The sequence below is a fragment of the Dermacentor silvarum genome, chromosome 1 (assembly GCF_013339745.2).
Source record: "Dermacentor silvarum isolate Dsil-2018 chromosome 1, BIME_Dsil_1.4, whole genome shotgun sequence".
NCBI classification, from domain to species: domain Eukaryota; kingdom Metazoa; phylum Arthropoda; class Arachnida; order Ixodida; family Ixodidae; genus Dermacentor; species Dermacentor silvarum.
Genome location: NC_051154.1, coordinates 295,862,125 through 295,884,860, shown reverse-complemented (window position 1 = coordinate 295,884,860; position 22,736 = coordinate 295,862,125). Strand labels below are relative to the sequence as shown.

The 22,736-nt window shown below is 44.5% G+C and overlaps 1 protein-coding gene across 2 annotated transcripts in view; it reads left to right on the top strand.

Moving 5' to 3' along the window:
• LOC119437239 (superoxide dismutase [Cu-Zn]-like) overlaps window positions 1–22,736 on the top strand; it is a 41,684-nt gene that overhangs the window by 5,140 nt on the left and 13,808 nt on the right. For both annotated transcript variants that reach the window (XM_037704281.2, XM_049660377.1), the window contains exon 4: window positions 20,047–20,116. In XM_037704281.2, the coding sequence (XP_037560209.1) occupies window positions 20,047–20,116 (70 nt within the window). The remainder of the gene's footprint in view (window positions 1–20,046; window positions 20,117–22,736) is intronic.

Sequence of the window (22,736 nt, the reverse complement as noted above, 5' to 3'; positions counted from 1 at the left end):
AGTGTTCTCGCGTGATATAGTTAAAAAAGTCGCAGTCTCGCCTAAAAGGAGAAGCACCAATTGTAATAGTAAATTAGTAGACAGCTATACGGAGTTAGGATAGTAGTTTTATCGGCTGTATCAACTGGACACATTCGCTTACTAACAGAGTTAACATGGTGTCAGCGCGCACAAGCTAACATGAATAGATCCCACTCGTTGACCGCAGACAACCGCTGTCAAAACGCTGGCGTAAGCAAGCGCGGCAGCAGCAGTGAGCGAAGGTTCGTGTGGTCTATGTTTCCACGGAGACTGAGCAGCGAAAGCACAGAACATACCACGGTGTAAGAAATATGCTTTAGGTGTTCACACTCCGCCAAAGTGCGCGACCAGATAACGTTCGGTGCAAAACCGGTGGACATGCCGGTGAGACGAGCGTTCGTTGAGACTCCAGCATGTAACGGCCTAGGTTGCCTAGGTTACGGCTCGGCCCCATCGGCCCCTGAGCCACAGTGCCACCCACGCAGCTGCGGCTGGCGCATGTGCTACAACTACACATTGAATGTAGCACATGTGCCGACCGCAGCTGCGTGGGGGGCGCTGCGGCTCAGGGGCCGATAGGCCTTGGCTATCAGCGAACACTATTTGTGCGTGCTCCTCCGCCGCGGCAAGCGGTGAGTGTCAACACCTAAACATATATCTTACGCCGTGGCGCATACAAAGGTCGGAGCCGTGTGCAGATCGCTTTCTAGATACAGTGCGCGCGACCACCCGCAGCCGCGCAATGTACAAGTATGCAGTTGGTGGCAGAGTAGTAGCCGCACCCCGTCCCTCCCGCGCTGCCTTCCCGCTTTCCTCCTTTCGCGTGCGAGATTAAGCCACCAGTTCCCCTTGTACCCGGTCGCAAGATACGCAGTTGGCGCCGCAGCACAACGTCGCCCCCCCCCCCCCCTAACCCTCCATTCCATCCCCCAACGGCCTTTCGCGTGACGGAAGACGTCGCGTTTACTCTCCGCCTTGCGTTCACTCTCTGTGAAAGCGTGCGTCCCTCGCACGTTTTTACTCGCACATACAGAATACAGCGCGCGGCGACGATTTTATCGCCCGTGGACTTTAAACTGAACCTTACGGCGAGGACGACGCGATTTGACGGCAGGAATCCGCTTGGAGTGTCCCTATAATTTCTATCGCAATGAAATGCGGGAGGCAAGAAAAGGTCTAGACATGTACCCTAGTTATTTTCCGCAGAATTCTGATGCTAACGTTATCCGCATGTACAGTTTTTGTACAGTCAATGAGACCATTTGTAAGTGTGAATGAAAAAGTCAAGTCAGCTTTCGTGCTTCTGCAGTCCAGGTCTTGAAGACCGAGGGAGAACTGAGAGCGAGGTCGTTGTTTACGGGCAACCTGCCTGGAGCTCCGATATCGGCGCATAAAGTTCCGATGAACTCTGTCTACTCGATCTCTGCTTGACCCGCAAGTACTGTCCCCAAGCGACCGCGGCAGATTCCAGCATAGGTCGGCACAGGGATGTGTACAGCTTAAGAAATACACTAGCATTTCTGAAATCTCTCGACATTCAACTTGTGCCCAGGGTGCACAGGCCGCACTTAATGATACATTCTATGTAGTGCGAGAAGGAGAGCTTGGAACCAAAGATGATTCCAAGCTCGGTCACACTCCCGAGAGAGTGTGGCTTCGCCCAAGTTTTAAGGGAAGCGGAACTGATGTCTTGCGGGTATGTGACATCGCTGTCGTCTTTTGGCTGTTTAACGCTGGTTTGTTTTGCACGCACCAATCGGCAAAGGTGGATACATCTTGTTGAAATAGACTGCAGTCAAGAAGACTCCGAATTTATTTGAATATGTTTATGTCATCCTCATAAAGCAAGAAAGACGAGTTCTGTATGGCTTTGGATACATCATTAACACAGATACAGAAGAGAAGCGATCCAAGGACAGAGCCCCGTGGTACACCGCTGGTATGCTTGAAAACTGTGCTTGAAACTGTGCTTCACATGTGCTTGAAAACTGTGCATTGGAGGTGATATACCAATGTCGCTCTGACAAGTAGTCTCGCAACAAAGGCATAAAAGGTGCAGAAACACCGGTTTCGAAGAGTTTTGGAAACAACAGGGCATGACTGACAACGTCTTCTATCTATCTTTCTTTCTTTCAGGGGTTTTACGTTCCAAAACCAGTTCTGATTATGAGGCACGCCGTAGTGGAGGGCTCCGGATTAATTTTGACCATCTGGGGTTCTTTAACGTGCACTACAACGCAAGCACACAGGCGTTTTTGCATTTGGCCTCCATCGAAATGCTGCCGCTGCGGCCGGTATTCGATCCCGCGATCTCGTGCTCAGCAGCGCAACGCCTTAGCTGACTGAGCCACCGCGGCGGGTACTGACAACGTCAAACGCCTTGCTTAGGTCACAGTAAACAGTGTCGAGTTAACCCCGGTTCTCGACCGCTTCTGCTACGTGCGCCATAAAGCTTAAGAGGTTTGTTGTTGAACGACCATGTATAAACTCATGTTGAACATTTATTAGGCTGTTCTGTACGCTGCATGCGATTATTGCGTGCTGGACAGACTCAAATATTTTCAGGCACAGCATAGGGCGGATATCGGTCTGTAGTTTTTTTACTTCTGTTTATGAGCCTGATTTGTAGACGCGAATAACATAAGAGACTTTCTATGTTATAGAAAATGGTCAAGCATAGGCAGATGTTGCATATGCAAGTTAGAATTGGACTAAGCACATCACTGAATTATTTAATTAAAAAACACAGGAATATCATCAGGACCACATGACAGTTGACAAGAGCTTTATTAAAAGGTCGAGAGAAAAAAAGATTGGGGGAGCCAAAGGTACCCCAATCAAGTTGGTGTCTCCGCCCATGACGGAACCGGGAGCTGGTGGTTCTCGGCGACGTCGCGGGTCCTCTGAACGGCCTGTCGTTGATGCGTTAAGTCCACGCTTTGCAGTAGGGCGTCCCACTTGGACTTGTCGTGAAGACCAGAGCCCGCGTTTAACGGGCACAGCCAGAGCATATGATCGAAAGAGCTGTGCTCGTACCCACATTTGGAGCACGTTTGCGGGAAGTTGGAATCTATCCGATTGAGCACTCTGGGGGTGAGGTGCGATCTCGTCTCTAAGAGCCTGAACGTGACAGACTGAGCCCTGTTTAATTTTTGGTTAGGGGGAGGGAATTTTCTCTTGCTCAGTCTGTAGTGGGATGTGATCTCGTTAAAGGTGGTAAGAGGGTCTTTAGGGGAGCAATCCTGTGAGAGAGCTGGACCGTTAGCCCGGGCGCGGTTCGTGAATTCACGCGCTAGGAAGTGGGCCTGCTCGTTGGGGTTGCAACGCGCTTGATTAACTACTCTTTTAACGTGGGCCGGGAACCAGGCGATGTGCTGACCTCCTGTCTCGTTGTCCGCAGTATTTTGAAGAGATTTGTTTACTAGGCTAGCCGTGTGCTTAGACACTAGGGCTGACGACAAGGTCCTAACGGCAGTGCGCGAGTCGGAGAAAACAGTCTTTGGGCCTTTGGCAGCGTTAAGGGCCAAGGCTATCGCGGTTTCTTCCGCCCCTTTTGCGTGCTTAGTGCAAACGGACGCAGCGCTAATCAGCGTTCCGCGCGCGTCTACGACTGAGATTGCAAACCTGTTTTCGCTGCCGTATTTGGCCGCGTCAACGAAGAGTGCATCTGCCCTGTACGGATTACCTCTTTGAAGGATGTCATGAGAGGACCACATGACAATGATGGTCTTGCACTGCGATGCTTTTGGCAATTGTGATGATGATGATAATAATAATAATAATGATAATAATAATATTATTGATAATAACCTGTCCTTACATACGCCGTAATGTTGTGACAGTCATCTTTCGTTAGGTTTAATTTTCCTTTTGTCACATCAGCTGAAAATCTTGGTTCTCTGGCTTTTTATAGGACAAAACATCCGCGACATACATATGACCTTTGCGCCAAAAACAAAAGAAAGAAAAACCTAGAGCATGATTCGGGAATCGGGTTGTTATAGAGGCCACATTGGGCATTCTCACACAAGCTTTCTGGCTTCATGAATCAGATCCAGCAGCAACATGAAAATAATCTGTGAACGGCAAGCATTACATTTTATATTTGCGATAATTTGCGGAAGACATCTTGCGTGGTCCACAACCGAACTTTATATCAACTAAGCGAGCTGTCCATGTGGTCCATTGTTCTTGAGAAACACAGGTTTAGAGTGGCAGCAATGAGCGGGTCATCCAGTCAAGAGTTTGTATATCTAGGCTCAGGTGGTAGAGAGACTAGAAGTTTAGTAAGTTGGTAGGGATGCACGCTTTTGTAATGCAGGCGTGCGAACACGGAGACAAGAAGTAACCAAAAGAGCAACACACACGCAGTTTGTGTCATCCTTCTTGTCCGCTGCGATCTTCGCGTATACATGGACACCTGCCTTTCACTTACATGGAAACTCGCGTGCCCACTCAAAATCCTCAGCGTTATTCCTCATATACCTATGCTTCTTCCCTTCCCACTCTATGAGAACATAGTAACAGGCTAGAGGTATTTCACGTCAGCCTGTCCTCTCCCTGTTCTTAAGTAAATTTTTCTACAATCCCTTATCTCTCAGTGTGATTACTTCAGTATACGAACCACGCCATAGAATAATTTCGCTACTTTGTCTGGTGATGGGAGTGTTGCACAAAATTATTGTGCCGTCTTGCCGAAGAAGGGCGTACTATGGCTCGAATCAAGATGCAGTTGACGGCCTCCAAAATGCGGCTATCTCTACCCCTTCACGTTATGACCACAAGATATGACAAGAATTAAGAGTCACAGGCGGCAAGAGTTTCAAATTTGACAAAAGGTACCTCAGGACGCCTTGAACGGTCAGATGGTGTGTAGAACGGAATGATGCCGCTTCACTCAAAGGAAAACGAATACAATTTGGATACGTCATTAAGAAATATTTTTAAAATGCAATTAGCATTTTTATGCAAGCGCTCTAAAAACACCATGGATTCTTAATAAATTAATTTGTGGCTGTAAATTATGCCACTACTGTATTTACTTTCCTTCTGTTCGTATGCGCACTTTGAAGTTTGAAGTTCGAAGTTTATTTTTGCTTCCATTACAGAAACAAGGAGCAGGAGCAAAAGGCTACAAAGGCCTGACAAAGGGCTCCCGCTCCTGTTGACACAGCGTCAGCGGTACAAATGACAATACGAAATACTACACACATGTTCATATCAAATTAAATGTCACATAAGCAGTATACAGATCACATGATGTATGACATGTAGCTTAAATCAAATTAATCCGGATAAGTAGCCCGGAATACAAAAGAAATATGCGCATAAACAGTAGTTAAATACAGATGATTAAGAATCTGTAGAATAAATTTCCTGTGACTTCAGTAAAAAATAACATAGGAGACGAAAGTGAATTGCATAATTCCGTTGTAAAAAAATATAAAACATAAAAGCATAACAGTATGAGACGAAAATGATACACATCATGCATATTCCATTTGATGCTCCATAATATACAGTTTCATAGATTTTTTTGAAAAAGTACAAAAATCAAGGGGACTTAGGCGATTTAGTAATTGCGGAACCTGGTAGCCTATATGTTGCCTGCCATATACTGTTCTGAACTTCGGTATTACCCTAGTTTCATTGCGTAGGGAATACCGACATTTTGATTCGGATGATTTAGCTGTGTAGAGTTTGTTCGTTTTGATATTTTGGAATAGCCTATAGTAGTATATCTGGTTAGCTTTCAGTAAAGTGTGTTTAATAAACAAATCATGCGTTCGCAAATCTTGAAGCCTACCTGTGTAGTTTTCAAAGCATCTAAGGACTCTCTTTTGTAATATTATCAATTCTTGATAGTTTTTTGAGTATTTCGTACCCCAAACGAGCAAGCAATATGTAAGTCGAGAGTAGAACTTGGAGTAATATAATACTTTTTTAAGCCAAAGCGGAATCAATTCCCGGATTCTGTTAAAGCATCCCGTGATTTTACTAAGTTCTGCAGATAATTTTTCTACATGTGTCGTCCAGGACATATCGCTTCTAAACCAAATGCCCAAGAACGTATGAGCTTCTACTTGTTCTATTTGCACATCTTGAAACAATATTGTTAACTTAAAATTCATTGGTTTGTTAATAGGTGCAAAAATGATGTATTTAGTTTTGGTGATATTAAGTTGCAGTTTGTTGCTGTGCAACCACCACATAAGTAGTTTTAGGTAATTATTTATTGAAATCTGCAACGTTTGCAATGACTTTCCGGAAAAAAACACATTAGTACGTATCATCAGCATACATAATTACACTTTGAGAATATGGTATGTAAGAAAGATCGTTTATGTACAGGTTAAACAACAAGGGTCCAAGTATAGATCCTTGTGGGACGCCCTGTAGTATCTTTAATTTCGGAGATTTGGAATTGTTAATAGATACATACTGATATCTGTCTTGTAAGTAACTTCGAATCAAGTCATGTGCTGTCCCTCTTATTCCGCAATCATACATCTTAGTCAGCAAAATGTCGTGGTTTACGGAATCAAAAGCTTTTCTTAAATCTAAAAAGAGACCAATGGTGTATAATCTTTGTTCAATGTTACTTATTATTTCATGTTTAATAGAGAGTAACGCTTCTTCGCAGGATCTTTTTTTCTAAACCCATATTGCACGTCAGACATAATAGAGTACTTTTGGACAAAACTATCAATGCGGACGTTTATGATTGTCTCAAAAATCTTTGACATCACCGGTAATACCGATATGGGTCGGTAATTATTAAAAGTGTAGTCTGTGCCACCTTTGTGCACCGGGCACACTCTAGCCAGCTTGAGTGCTTCTGGGAATTAACACACCCTGTTCGAGCATACAGTTAATCACATGAGTTAAAGGACTGCAAATTATGTCCATTACGTGTTTCACGGCAGCTGGTTTGATATCGTCGTAGCCTGCAGCTGCATTATTCTTTAGGTTACGCATGATGTCTGACAGTTCGTGCTCCGTAGCTGGTGTCAGTACAATAGAAGTAATTGAACTGCTTTTGTTGTACGCATCTACACTTGGATGTTCATTGTGCACAGACGGACTATACTCTCCACTACGAATGAATTGGTGGTTAAGCACAGTAGCAGCTTCCTCATCATTTAGGATGCCTTGATTTGTGGTTACAACTATGGGTGCTGCATCATTCTTTCTTTGAGCAAGATTATTAACCGCCTGCCAGAACTTCTTTTTGTCGTTTGATACTTGGGAAAACAAATTCTCATAGTAACATATTTTTGCATATCTAAGTTCTGCATTGAGCTTGTTTCGATATATTTTGAACTCAGCAAATTTCTGTGGGTCACGCGTCGTAACGAAAGAATGATACATGTTATTTTTGGCGGCAATCTTATCGAAAAGTAGGCGCGTAATCCACGGCTTTCTAATCTTGGAGGTACGCTTAGTTGTTTTAATAGGAAAGGCTAGCTCGTAACATGGCATGAAACTGGCATAGAAATTGTTATATGCTTGATTTACATCACTTTTGCTCGAAAATCGGTTCCCAGTTTGTCTTTTCGATAAGAGAGCGGAAGTGAGCTAAAGAATTCGGGTTGATATTCCGATATGAGCATACGCCCCTTTTTATGCTTTTATAATTCGTCATTGGCAAGAAACAAAACGTCGGCAGATGATCACTTATGTCCACTGACAAGAGACCAGCATAGCTACTTGGGCCAGGTGCATTCGTAATGGCGCCATCTAACAACGTCGCGCTATCCGCCGTAATGCGAGTGGCAAGACTGATAACATTTTCACAGCCATAGGCATTTATAGTTCTCTTAAGTTCACACGCATTAGTGTCATTTCCTAACATGTTAATATTCAAGTCACCCATTATCAGAAACATTGAACCAGTGTTATTTAGGTAGTTTAGTAGTTCATCAGTGAATTCAAAAAATGGTGTCTTATTTCCATTCGGAGGCCGATATATGACACATACGTAATAAGATTTCAAACTCACAGTAAGACATTTTACATGTTCATTAATAGTGGTGAAACTTGAAATCACCTCGTATTGCCGATGTTCTCTAAGATACATAGCCACGCCGCCACCGCGCCCACTAGTACGTGTGATGCCTTGGTATATGTACCCTTCTAATTGGGTGGCTTTTCACTTTGCGTTAGCCATGTCTCAGTAAACATCAACACATTGAAACTGATATCCAGACTGCCAAGCAATTCTCGCTGGTCATCTCCTTTGCCTCTAATACTTCGTAGGTTTAGATGCAAAGCTGCCATGAATTTATTTGGATTTAACTTAGAAACAGAAATATTAAATGAGTCACGATCGTGATACGTACAGTAGTTGTGACCGGGATTAGCCATGCATGTCGGTATTAGTACACAGACTTGTGTTGAGATAAATCAAGGCATTTACTCGACCATTTTATCAACATCATCCAAACAGATGAGACGAAGGACATGTGAAGTTTCATTTCGCCTAGCGAAAATTTTCCCACCAGCTGTCCACACAAATTTCCAGCTAACAGCTCTTTTCTTTCTAATGGCAGCTCCGAGCGGCTGCTTTCCCTCTTTCGTCAAATGTTCATTGATGAACACTGGATTATGCTTGTCAAATCCAAGCATTGTTGTGTCAATTCTAGCCTTCTTTGATTTAGCAAGAATAGCATTCCTTTTGTCCCGACGGACAAAACGAATAATAATGTTGGACTGGTCATGCCTAGCAGTAGGAACTCTGTGGCAGACGTCTATGTCTTGCTATTCAATTTCCTCTTTTATCAGTTCTCCAATTTTTTTTACCACTGATATTGGTTCACTGTCAAGAGGTATTCCCTTGATTTCTAGATTGTTTAATCGCTGGTATTGCTCCAGTTCTTCCAGCCTGCGCGTCAGCTTTGCATTCTGTGACTTCAGTTCCTTGTTTTCACGCAGAATTTCACGCAAATCCTCTCTTATAAGCTTGAGCTCCTGCATATCATGCCTCAGTCCTTTAAGTTCATTCAAGGTATCCTTAATTTCATGCAACTAAGCGGCTAATTAACTCCGCAGATCATCAACCTGCTTTTTAGTCATGATATGTAGATACGTACGCTATTCAACCAAGCAACAAATACAAAGTCTGGGCAGGGCAGTTTTCGTTCGGCAGCAGTGCACACGTCCCACGCTTGGCAATATGAATAGAAATCAACAAGCCTCACCTGAAAAAGCAGATATCTTTTAGTTACGTGTCCAGTGTGCACCGCCACCGAACTGCAAACACCGGTAGGTTCGTGGGCGCTTTTTGTAGCCAGCCGTAGCGTCCACCGCCACCAAGGGGACGATGCCGATCGCCTTGTTATAACCGGGGGTGTAGCCGATCAAACCCGTCCGACGATAATGGGTCCGCTGGCTGAAGTATCTTGGCAAAATTATCAACATTAATACCCGAACAACGGCTTTTGGTTGCTCCACTTGGCTTATTTAAAGACTTAAGGTTTAGGTATTTGCTCCAACGTTGAAGAGAAGGACCGTTTGCGCGTGCGCCCTGTGTATATGCATTTGTGGGTCCGGCTCATTTAGTGCTACTAATAAGTTCCTAAAAGAAGTCGCAGTTTGGCCCGAAAGGCGAAGCGTTGATTTTGATAGCAAATCAGTGGACCGCCATGCGAAGTAAGGATAGTATAGTTTTGTCGGCCGTTTAAACTTGTAAACATAGGCATACTAATAAAATTAGCAAGCATAGTGTCACGCGCTCCCAAGCAAACATGAACGCATCTCACTCGATGACCGCGGAAACTCGCTGTGAAAACGCTGTAGTGAGTAAGCGCGGCAGCAGCAGCGAGCGAATTACACAGAGCGGACTCTGCCCCCGCCGCAGATGGCTTTGAAGATAAAGCGGGCCGAGCGGGCGCGCGCGGCGTAGAACACGCTCCTTCCTCCTTCCATACCCTCCCCCCGGAGAGTTGCGGGCGACTACAAGACGGCGCGTTTCCTTCGCGTTTCACTCCCTTGCGTGCGCAAGATTGAGCAGCGATCGCCGGCTCACCCTCGCACGCTTTGACTCGCACATACAGCGTACGGCGCGCGGCGACGATTTTATCGCCTGTGGACATTATACGGAACCTCACGGCGACGACGACGGTGATGACGACGGCAGAAATGTGCCTGGAGTGTCCATATAAGTGCTGTCGCAATAACCTAGTTCCGCAGCTCCTGGCAGCCGAAGAAGTTGTCAAATCCAAGCAACTTGAACATTGTATCCTGAACATAAATATTCCTGCGGAGGAAACAGGCTTCAGTACTTGAGTGGATACAAAAATTATAATTAATAATCGCCAATATTTCATGTGGATTAGATTAGATATATCAGAATGTTACACTGGGGAATCAGAATTGCTAATACCAACCGAAATTATGAAGTTAAAAATTAAATAACACCTATGTTTTATCCAAACATGGAGAGCATGTTCTATATGTTTATCCCGATTCTTTTTTCTTGTAAGTCTCAGGAATTGGCCCCGCAACGCCCAAAGAAAATGAAAGATTGAAAAAATAATTATTTTTACGTGAACCTTCTGCCTTGCTCTTCGGAACACCTGCTAATGTGACTTTTTATTCTTTTCCACTTTCTATAGAACTACAAGCACACTGAATCACAAGCAATATTCAGTTATCTGCGGGGTCTTCGTAAAAATAGTTTAGTCGACTGGTTTTGAATCATTTTTCGTTTTCTTGTGTGGAACCAACTGTGGACAACCGGGGGCTTCCAAACTGTATGCGGAACTCTCTGCTTTTCAACAAACTATAGTTGTAGCTCACCTAATTTGTTTTCCAGTGAAGATGCTGGCAATCTCGGTGAGGACATATATTTAATGTGCTGCGGCATTGATTTATTTTCAATGTGGCATTAGTTGCATTAAAGTGAGAAAGGTTTTCTAGTTAAACTAAACAAGTGTTCCAGCAGCATAATGCATATATGTTTCATTCTGGGCAGAGACATTAAAATTGAAGTATCACACGCTAACATGCAAATATTACAAAATAACCAATCCTTCACCTAGGCATACAACACCAGAAAACCTGTAATGATTGGGTAATGGTATGTGATGACCGGCGAGTTGAACCCCAAGATCGCTGAAACATAATGGGCGGTTTGCTGGCCAGTTAGAAGAAAGGAAGTTGGGGCCAGCATGTGAATGCCGTACTCACAATTTCTGCACATATGCACTTATTTTCTCAGTTATTTCCCAGTTGAAACGTTGAGTTCAAACGTTATTTTCTCAGTGGAAACGTTGTGATGCTATAATATAACGGATGACATGCTAAAGGAGCGGTTGCTGCCAGCCATCATACATCCCGTTTGAATCGGTTCTGTAGGCAATAAATATTCCTTGCGCCTCCGATCTGGCTCCCGAGGAGGTATGTTTTATGCTCGCAAAAGCAATGGAAACTGCATATTTCAATGGAATACTAGGTATGCGTTCTGCGAGTATTCTAAACAAATAAGCGGAACAAACCAAGTATTCTGAGCCCACTCAAAAGATCGCGCCGTATTCAGCATTCCGCGTGCTGCAAGCGCTTAGTCCCTAACTGCTATCGTATTTACAACAATGCAGTCGCTGGGTGAGCCTTTACGAAGGCTTATCGAAGAGTGATTTGTCATTGACTACCTTTCCTGATTCAGCCAGTCATGCCAGTAATCGCCTCAATGACGAGACTGTGGCTGCGACGGTGGCAAATCGTGGAATGCACTAACGAATAATAATTTTTCTCAATACGGCAAGCCCACATTTTCGTTTTCTTTAAGGCTTTGCAGGCCTAAGGTGGAGCCAGTGCATCTGCACTCGACACTAAATGACACTACGCAGGACAGAGACGTGGTGTAGCGGCTCTGCGGGCAGCGGCTATGCGCTGCCAGTTCATCGTACATGCCGCTCTGTGTTCTTGATTTTTCTTTGATATTGGAAGAGATACTCAACAAATACTCCTGGCATTGGAAATGTTCCGTAGCACAGCAACAACAGACCAAAGTGAAAGGCTTTAACGGTAAACGTGTGACAATCTTAATACAGCGACACACGCTTCTACACGTGTTCTGTTCTTTTTCTTTGGAGAAGTACCCTGCAACGCCGTAATAATGTCATGAAAGTTTGAGTGCCATGACTTCAGTCCTGTGAAGCTCCCAAGAGCAAGCAGCTCAACTGCATGTGAGTTGACACTGCGTGACCTATCTGTGGATAACTTTCGAAACGTATACGGTCATTTCTTTTTACGGCTTTGGTTGTTCATTCCGCTTTTTTGAAAACAAACCGAAGCAGACTAAAAATTTAATTGTGGAGTTTTACGAGCCAGACCCACGATCTTATTATGAGGCACGCCATAGTGAGGGACTCCGGATTATATTTGACCATCTGGGGATTCCTTAACTTGCATGCAATAAACAGTGCACGGGCGTTTTTGCATTTTGCCGCCATCGAAATGCAGCTAAGGACGTCTACAATCCTGGGTTCCACGTAGAGAAATTTCACCTAGACAATTTTGTGCAATTTTGTGCGTTTGTGCTCCCCTATAGCTTAGCTTCATTTGCAACGCTGCCTCCAACCTTGATCTTGAAAACCCGAACAGGCCATCCTGAACAATTTGGGATGGTGTCACCAGAATTGCAGGTTTTAAACTGTTCTGTGGATCACACGCTGCCTGGGCTCATAAAAAAAAATGACGTGGCACTATGACAAGGTGTGCTTCTCACAAATGGAGCAACGATGCAATTACGCTCTGCTACAGATCCACTTAATTGATTGGGATTGTGCGCGCTGGCACCATGCTTGTTAATACAGTTAGTAAGCGAATGTGTCCAAGTTTATGCAGCCGATAAAACTACTATCCTTACTCCGTATAGCTCTCTACTAATTTGCTATCGCAATTGATGCTTCACCTTTCGGGCGAAACTGCGACTTTTTTCCCCTGCGTCAAGCTTCTGTGAAGAACACGGTCTTAAAATGTTTTCAACCTGCTTCCCTCAATGTCGTTAAAATTGGGAGCAAATATATTATCCCTCATTGGTACTAAAATCAACGACACGTGTTCGGGAAGGCATGTTAGTAATTTAGTGATATTTTAATCATTACTCTTTTTAAATGACCATCTTCGATATTCTTAAAAATTGGCCGATTGAGGAATATTGACCTGGCCTAATGTAACCTGACAAAATATGTTGCATTATTTGTTTTGTTTTCCAAATCGCAAGCGAGAAATGTGAGTGAATGAACGGTACCGCTGCTGTGACATATGGGGTCCATGCGTGCTTCTTGTTGCAGGTTCCTTCACTTACGACACGATGATGCGGCAGGATGGTTAGGAAAGCATAGATTGACAAAACGGAAAACTCGCAGGTCAAAAGATTCAGCGCGTTGCAGGACAGTAATCGCCAAATCTTTGCATGACACCTGTTCCGTAATTAAAGCAACACCCAAAATTAAACCACGGGCGTGATCGAGAGCAACGACCCGACGGCATTTCATCTTTCAGGTAGAAAGAAAACACCGACAGTCACAGCGAGGAGGCTCAGCTGGCTTGCACGTAGTACGTTTCGTTTGCTATTCGCACCGACGACACCAATAAAATCACTTTACTTAGGCCCTCGTTATTCTTGTAAAAAAATTGGCTGTGGCTTAACTCAGTAATGCCTGGGTGTGCGTAGCGAGAGCTACCGTTAATCTTATTGTTTAGCTTGGTTGTCTCTACGGTTACATCTTTATCGTTTAGCTTCGTACGTCTGAGTGTTTAGGTTTGGTTGTTACCTCTCGCTAAGTTATGGTTACATTAAAGACTAGACATTTTTAAAGTGTAACGTATTTATTTTGAAATTGCCACAAAGACGGCCCGATGGTCGGTGAGGCGGGAGGATAACAGGTTGTCGTCCAGTGACGAACATGTTTCGGGTGCTATCCTCATCTAAATCCACTCGCCTGGCCGCTTCGTACTTACGACGCTTCTCGATGCATGCGGCTCGTTCTTCCTCCGTCTGCTCGGCTCGCTGCCTCCACTTGATTTCGTTCCGACGACGAAGCCTGGCTTTTTTCAGTCTCTCCGACTCACTTTCCATATCTGCCGACGAATCCAACTGAGCCGCCCCTTCTATATATACGATGCAACGCCGGCTCCTCCTCTGTTATTGCAACGCGGTTTCACCGGCTCCTCCTCTGACGTCATGACAGATGGCGCGGCGAGTGGCACTGCCAGCTGCGGCGGTTGCTAGGCAACGGCTCAGCTCGCGGTGCGGCCACCAGCCACAGTGAAACGGCGAGAATATGGCCAATGTAGGTCTCACTACAAAACACGTGGGCAGGTTCCACTAGTGGTGCTAGGCTGGAGTAAACAGCGGAGCTGGTGATCGACCTAGCTTCTTCCAGGTTTTACTAGGCTTGGCTAAGTTTTGATAAGAAATGCTAAGTGCTGCTGGTAACGGTATTCCGAATCGGCTCGCCGCCGACGCGCCGATTCTCGCTTGACCACGCGACGCGCTTCAACATGAGCGGCTTCTTCGGGTGTCCGGATCTTCTTTGGTCGTCCCATGTCAAGGCTACACGTACTCGCCACATAGTCAACGAGAGTTCTGCGCCATCGCGGCGGCTCCGAGCTTTATCTTACTGGTGACGTTACGGCCAAGCGACGCCTCCACACTTGGTCAAACTACAGCTGGTCAAAACCTGCCGAGCCGCTGCCAGAGGCGCCTGCTGCAGTCACGGACACCGCGCGCGTTCGGCGCGAACGCAGGGAAACGGGCAAACGCGAACGGCTTCGGCAGCAGCTCTGCTCGTTGCTTCATTGGTGCTGCTACAATTTGTTTCTCTCTCTCATTCTCGCTTTCATTTTCGATTTCTGTCTCCCGAGCATAGCTCTCCTTCCCTCTCCTTAACATCCCATGTCAAGGCAACATGTCAAGGTGGTTGCTGGCACTGATGGTCGACTTAAACAGCCCCGCTGTTAAAAAATAGGATCGCAAGCGTTGTCGGCCGTGACAGCGCCGGTCAGCGAGCTCGGATCTCCATCAGCCGTATTTCGATGGGGGGGTGATTGAAAAGCGGCCTTGTTCCGTGCATTGGATGCACGTTAAAGATCTCCAAGTTATCAGATTTCTTCCTTAGTGCCCTACTACCATGTGCCTCATAATACAATTGTGGTTTGGTCACATAAATTAAAACCCCAGATTTAAAAGAAAAAGACGTAAAAGCTTTTTTAGTGTACGCGCGGGTACAGAGAATGTGGGCGGATCGAGCCTACGCAACGGCGCTGTGGTGCCTAGAATATATCGACGGCGCTGTTGCATGCAAACATGGTGTGGGTCTATGATATACCTGAGTGAGCCAACACCATAATAGGTCGCGCATCGCGAACGGCAACTAAGAAGGAATATAAATATACTCCTACATTTCACCCCGCATCGATCACCAAATGAAAGTGGGGGTACCGCAATGCAAATCCAACTCTTACTTTTATACATTCATACTACGCACTGCCGACGACTGGAACCACCTTCACGCCCCTATCACTGCCATTTGTGACACCAATAATTTCAAGAAGATTGCCAAGGACTTCATATTTACTCACCATTTCTCTCTGTAATGCCCTCGAGCCTTGAGAGTATGTAAACGAACAAATAAATAAATAACAAAAAACATTTTGTGGAAATTATTGTTTAATTTGCTTGATTACGCCTTATTGCGCGTGGCTCGTGCAACCCCCTGTGACATTACTGGGTGGCGTAAAATTAAGCGCAGTCATGTCGCGCGATAAAGCGATGTATCTGCCTCCTGCTGCCTGCAGAAAAGACTATGACTTCAATCGGGAGCTGCGCAAAGCGGCAATCAGAATCAGCTCGTGGGAAAAGGAAACTGCGACGACAGCTTCAGTGTTCGCTACACTACAACGTCACATGGGGGGTTTATAGAGAGAGCGGCGCTTGGCGTTGTGGCGTGCGTAATCACGTAAATTGAACGAATGGTTTGACGCCGGTTGTTTCGGTCTACATAACCATTTTGAAGTGTACGAACACGTTACTTCACTTTTACGACGATGCCCTTCAACTTTCCAAGATAAACATGAGCCTTAAAGTTTGTAACTACGAAGTTAGTTCTTGTAATTAGTTTATTGAGTTTGTATGTATGAGTCACAAGGGGGGTTATAGAGGGAGCGGCGCTTCGCGTTGTGGCCTGCATAATCACGTAAATTGAACGAATGGTTTGACGCCGGTTGTTTCGGTCTACATAACCATTTTGAAGTGTACGAACACGTTACTTCACTTTTACGACAATGCCCTTCAACTTTCCAAGATAAACATGAGCCTTAAAGTTTGTAACTACGAAGTTAGTTCTTGTAATTAGTTTATTGAGTTTGTATGTATGAGTCACAAGGGGGGTTATAGAGGGAGCGGCGCTTCGCGTTGTGGCCTGCATAATCACGTAAATTGAACGAATGGTTTGACGCCGGTTGTTTCGGTCTACATAACCATTTTGAAGTGTACGAACACGTTACTTCACTTTTACGACGATGCCCTTCAACTTTCCAAGATAAACATGAGCCTTAAAGTTTGTAACTACGAAGTTATTTCTTGTAATTAGTTTATTGACTTTGTATGTATGAGTCACAAGGGGGGTTATAGAGGGAGCGGCGCTTCGCGTTGTGGCCTGCGTAATCACGTAAATTGAACGAATGGTTTGACGCCGGTTGTTTCGGTCTACATAACCATTTTGAAGTGTACGAACACGTTACTTCACTTTTACGATGATGTCCTTCAACTTTCCAAGATAAACATGAGCCTTAAAGTTTGTAACTACGAAGTTATTTCTTGTAATTAGTTTATTGACTTTGTATGTATGAGTCACAAGGGGGGTTATAGAGGGAGCGGCGCTTCGCGTTGTAGCCTGCGTAATCACGTAAATTGAACGAATGGTTTGACGCCGGTTGTTTCGGTCTACATAACCATTTTGAAGTGTACGAACACGTTACTTCACTTTTACGACGATGCCCTTCAACTTTCCAAGATAAAGATGAGCCTTAAAGTTTGTAACTACGAAGTTAGTTCTTGTAATTAGTTTATTGAGTTTGTATGTATGAGTCACAAGGGGGTTATAGAGGGAGCGGCGCTTCGAGTTGTGGCCTGCATAATCACGTAAATTGAACGAATGGTTTGACGCCGGTTGTTTCGGTCTACATAACCATTTTGAAGTGTACGAACACGTTACTTCACTTTTACGACGATGCCCTTCAACTTTCCAAGATAAACATGAGCCTTAAAGTTTGTAACTACGAAGTTAGTTCTTGTAATTAGTTTATTGAGTTTGTATGTATGAGTCACAAGGGGGGTTATAGAGGGAGCGGCGCTTCGCGTTGTGGCCTGCATAATCACGTAAATTGAACGAATGGTTTGACGCCGGTTGTTTCGGTCTACATAACCATTTTGAAGTGTACGAACACGTTACTTCACTTTTACAACGATGCCCTTCAACTTTCCAAGATAAACATGAGCCTTAAGGTTTGTAACTACGAAGTTAGTTCTTGTAATTAGTTTATTGAGTTTGTATGTATGAGTCACAAGGGGGGTTATAGAGGGAGCGGCGCTTCGCGTTGTGGCCTGCATAATCACGTAAATTGAACGAATGGTTTGACGCCGGTTGTTTCGGTCTACATAACCATTTTGAAGTGTACGAACACGTTACTTCACTTTTACGACGATGCCCTTCAACTTTCCAAGATAAACATGAGCCTTAAAGTTTGTAACCACGAAGTTAGTTCTTGTAGTTAGTTTATTGAGTTTGTATGTATGAGTCACAAGGGGGGTTATAGAGGGAGCGGCGCTTCGCGTTGTGGCCTGCATAATCACGTAAATTGAACGAATGGTTTGACGCCGGTTGTTTCGGTCTACATAACCATTTTGAAGTGTACGAACACGTTACTTCACTTTTACGACGATGCCCTTCAACTTTCCAAGATAAACATGAGCCTTAAAGTTTGTAACTACGAAGTTATTTCTTGTAATTAGTTTATTGACTTTGTATGTATGAGTCACAAGGGGGGTTATAGAGGGAGCGGCGCTTCGCGTTGTGGCCTGCATAATCACGTAAATTGAACGAATGGTTTGACGCCGGTTGTTTCGGTCTACATAACCATTTTGAAGTGTACGAACACGTTACTTCACTTTTACAACGATGCCCTTCAACTTTCCAAGATAAACATGAGCCTTAAGGTTTGTAACTACGAAGTTAGTTCTTGTAATTAGTTTATTGAGTTTGTATGTATGAGTCACAAGGGGGGTTATAGAGGGAGCGGCGCTTCGCGTTGTGGCCTGCATAATCACGTAAATTGAACGAATGGTTTGACGCCGGTTGTTTCGGTCTACATAACCATTTTGAAGTGTACGAACACGTTACTTCACTTTTACGACGATGCCCTTCAACTTTCCAAAATAAACATGAGCCTTAAAGTTTGTAACTACGAAGTTAGTTCTTGTAATTAGTTTATTGAGTTTGTATGTATGAGTCACAAGGGGGGTTATAGAGGGAGCGGCGCTTCGCGTTGTGGCCTGCATAATCACGTAAATTGAACGAATGGTTTGACGCCGGTTGTTTCGGTCTACATAACCATTTTGAAGTGTACGAACACGTTACTTCACTTTTACGACGATGCCCTTCAACTTTCCAAGATAAACATGAGCCTTAAAGTTTGTAACCACGAAGTTAGTTCTTGTAGTTAGTTTATTGAGTTTGTATGTATGAGTCACAAGGGGGGTTATAGAGGGAGCGGCGCTTCGCGTTGTGGCCTGCATAATCACGTAAATTGAACGAATGGTTTGACGCCGGTTGTTTCGGTCTACATAACCATTTTGAAGTGTACGAACACGTTACTTCACTTTTACGACGATGCCCTTCAACTTTCCAAGATAAACATGAGCCTTAAAGTTTGTAACTACGAAGTTATTTCTTGTAATTAGTTTATTGACTTTGTATGTATGAGTTAGTTTTTCTTGGCAGTAACGTCCACCTGGCCAGATCATTCCTCTGTAGTAATGTAATTCGAGTAAGCTTCGTAGGCTTTTCTTTTAAGTGTTCGCAGTAAAGAAAGAAAAAAAAATCATGTCTATACACACCTTACAACAGATCGGTGCGTACAACATTGTTCGCCGAAGAAGGAAGTTCTTCGAAAGATGATGGCGTCTGCCGAGATAGCCTAGCGCATTAAAACTTACTGAAGACTCCGATGTTAGAATACTCTCACGCAGCATAGCTGCTGTGCGATACTGCAGTTATTCCTTATTAGAACGGCTTTCAATGCAGCAGTTCTTCTCAGTGCTCCTTTCGGATGACTGCTTTTGAAGGTCTTCGACGTTATTCAACGAAATATGGGCGCCAGGTCATCGACGTCGTTGTCATCTCATCATAATCATTGTTTCACACAGCTTCTAGGTTTGCACAGGGTTCCAGAAGCTTTGAACAAAGTCGGGGACTTATCAGGTAGTCCGGGGAGTAAGTGTTGCCGCAGTAAATGAGTTAACAGCAGGACGAATTCTATTAGTCTGCAAATTTTTGTTGCTGTATTCCTAGCAAGAAAATATACTTTTTGCCGTCATTTTGTATATGAATACCGAAGTTAGAAAAAGCGCCCTTTCGCTCTCGAAATGCCGTTTCTTCGATGGAAATTATTTTTGCAATATACTCAAGCCCACCTCACATTTAGTTATTTTTCTTAGAATTAAGTAGAAGCGTACAATACTTGCAAAGACATGTATGTGTCTCAACCAAGCCATTAACAAATATTTTTTTGTAGGAGTCACGAAAATTCGCCATTGGGATATGCTAGTAGATATGAATGTCTTATATACCCTGGCATTCAGTGTAGCTAACTGCTTTATTCTGTGTCCATACACATGGCTTGCTCTTCGAGCTTCTTTCAAATATGCATTTCCGTAACCTGTAGCGCATTCAAGATCTCTCGTGTCCTGTTTTTTGCAGAGTGTTGTAGCTTATTTAGCATTAGTTATGCTTACAGGTTGCTCGTCGACGGGCTCCCACTATAATCCAAACAAAAGGAATCATGGTGCTCCGGATGTCGAAGACCGGTAAGACATTTGTTACTTCTTTTATTCTAATGAGGAAGCTTGACTTTAACAATTAAATCTTACGGCCGGTGAGTCATTGTTTAACTAGCGCCGAGAAAAAACATTCGCATTGAATATATCTTGGCGTATTGGTAAAACACACCTGTTTTTCATCGTAGAAGAATGGCCAGTCAGTGCTGGTGAATGCGTGTATGTGTGCATTTCGTTAAGGTACATTCCAGAGGGAAGAAGAAAAACGGATATGAAGTACTGACTTAGTTGAATTAGTGACCTCGTGCCATTGTAATATCGTAGTGTATGTATAGAAATATCTCACCTACCCATTTTTGGTATGTTTAAGCTTATTGAAACGAATGTCAATGGTAATATGACTCACTACTTTTAACAGACGTGGTGGCCATCATGTTCAATGAGCATGGGAAGGCCAGACGTCTGCACCCGTAAAGCGATCATTGGGCTCGCAAAAAACTCTGCCAGTGCTCCTCGTAGCTCTAGGAAACATTGCTGTATTATTGCTGGAGGAGCATGAGATAAATAGACACTTTCGATGTTTTGGCCGGGGCTCTATACGGACGGTCCAAGGACAGCTGTGGTGGGCTCGCGTTTGCTTTCGAAGTTAAAACAGCAGCAATGATGTGTCATCCGCGCACGATGCCTAGCTAGGGACCACGGCGAAAAAGGTACAGGAGTTCTGACCCAGTGACAGGGTTTTCACACGAATGTGCCAGCTAATCGTGTTTCGAGCAGCGTATTATTTAGAAATGCAGACGTTTCCCTCTCGCTATGGTGCGCAGCCCCCCTCTGTTCTCCATAATATGGATAGTTAGGCTGGTTAGTATTTCAGTATCGATTAACTAGAGCGTCGGAATGCCGAGACACCAGAAAGATGACAGAACCCCGCTCTGCAAACAAGGCGCGCTCTACGAACCTCAGAAATAAACCGGTAATAACTTTCCTTAGGTTGCACATGGCAAAAGACGCATAGCGATCACATCGCGTTCCGCCAAAATACTGCTGCGCCAGGGACCAGAGGGCATTCGCCATCCCGGCATAGCTTGATGGCCTGTGTGTCTTGCTTTGTCACACGTTAATAATCCTCTCGGAACACAACCTACATAGAAGAAGGTTTGCGCAGCTATCCCTGACGTCCGAACATACATTCGTTGGAGCCCTCAGGGCCGCACGGATGCGCTTCTTTGAGCGAAGGTTGGTCTTGGATTCTATATGTACTACAAGTTTGCTATGCCAGCTGTCCTGGGAAAATGTTACTCAGAATAAATTGTTCAGGGTAAATAAAATGTAAAATGCGAGCTAGACGATATGACGTGAAGTACAAGGCTATGCAAAATTTTCGCAGCAGTCATGGCCAAGGCTACTGGGATACGCGACCGCCATTACCATGACACTGACACTGCCTCCGATCGCCATTGTTCACATTCTGTGTTTTGGCTCACTCTGCGTCGTAACCATGACACGCATGCTGTAATCGTGTGCAGCAAAAAAAAAAAAGAAAAGAAAAGGCCCAGGCATGGTAGCACTGTAGTTGTAACTTGACTGAATGCTGCTCGAGAATATTGTCCGAGAGAAGCTGGGGTATCAGAGCTCGTTTAAGCAATACTAGTATGAATAGTCTGAACAACATCCGCGTTGGCTTTCAGCAGTTTTCAGTGATCTCTGAACTGAGCTCTGAGCTCTCTTTTTTTCTGGTGGTAAATATTTCCTGGTGCTGCTAAAAGTTCACGACCTGCGTGACTTCAAGGAAGAGTATACAGCAGACTGAATTTAATTACAGATAACTGGCACTGCGTCTCGGGGGCAGCAGGACTGCTTGTGCTGTCGCGTTGGAAGGAAACGTGAACACAAGAAAAAATTAAAAGCACGTTTCTCTTCCCACAGTCATCACTGTATATAACACAGGTGTGCTTCATTCAGAGGCACCTTCCTTAGGAGCAATACCACATTCAGAGACTGTTTACGCCCTAATAGTTTGCCATAATAGCCCATAGTAGTAGAAGTCTTCGTCACTTAAGCTGGATTCACACGATGGACTTAATCGCGATTTGAGTTTGGGGATTTCATATCATGGGGTCATGTACGTTAATCGTTCTCGCGGCGTTCACTCGGTCCACGCGAGGCAATTCATTATATATGGCCGCAGGCCAAATCGCCGTTGGTTTCTTTAGCTAGAAATACCAAAATACTGAGGTCGAGATGCCTTAATTTGGCAGTCAATTCAAGTCGTTTGAAACGCTTGCAACCAATACTTGTGGTTTGCGCTGTTAGCCTGATGGTCGCGGGTGAATGAGCGCAGAGTGCTACGCACTTGCATCCATGTTTTGGAGAGCGAGCGTGGGGTTGATTCGTCCACGCTGTCTGTTTGCCTTCTCTGTTTTGTGAATGCTAGCTGCTAAGTGAATCGATGCACGTCATACGTCAGGCAACTCATTTTTCCGCCATCTCGTCCATCGTATGCATCCAGCTTTACAATGTACCCGGCTGTACAGTGCCGCTAATACCCAACACGGTGCCTCAGTGGGTATGACGCTACTGAGCGGGCTCGATTACCGGGGGTTGCATTGAGATTCAATGGAATGCAAAAGATCTACTCTGCTTAGCTTTA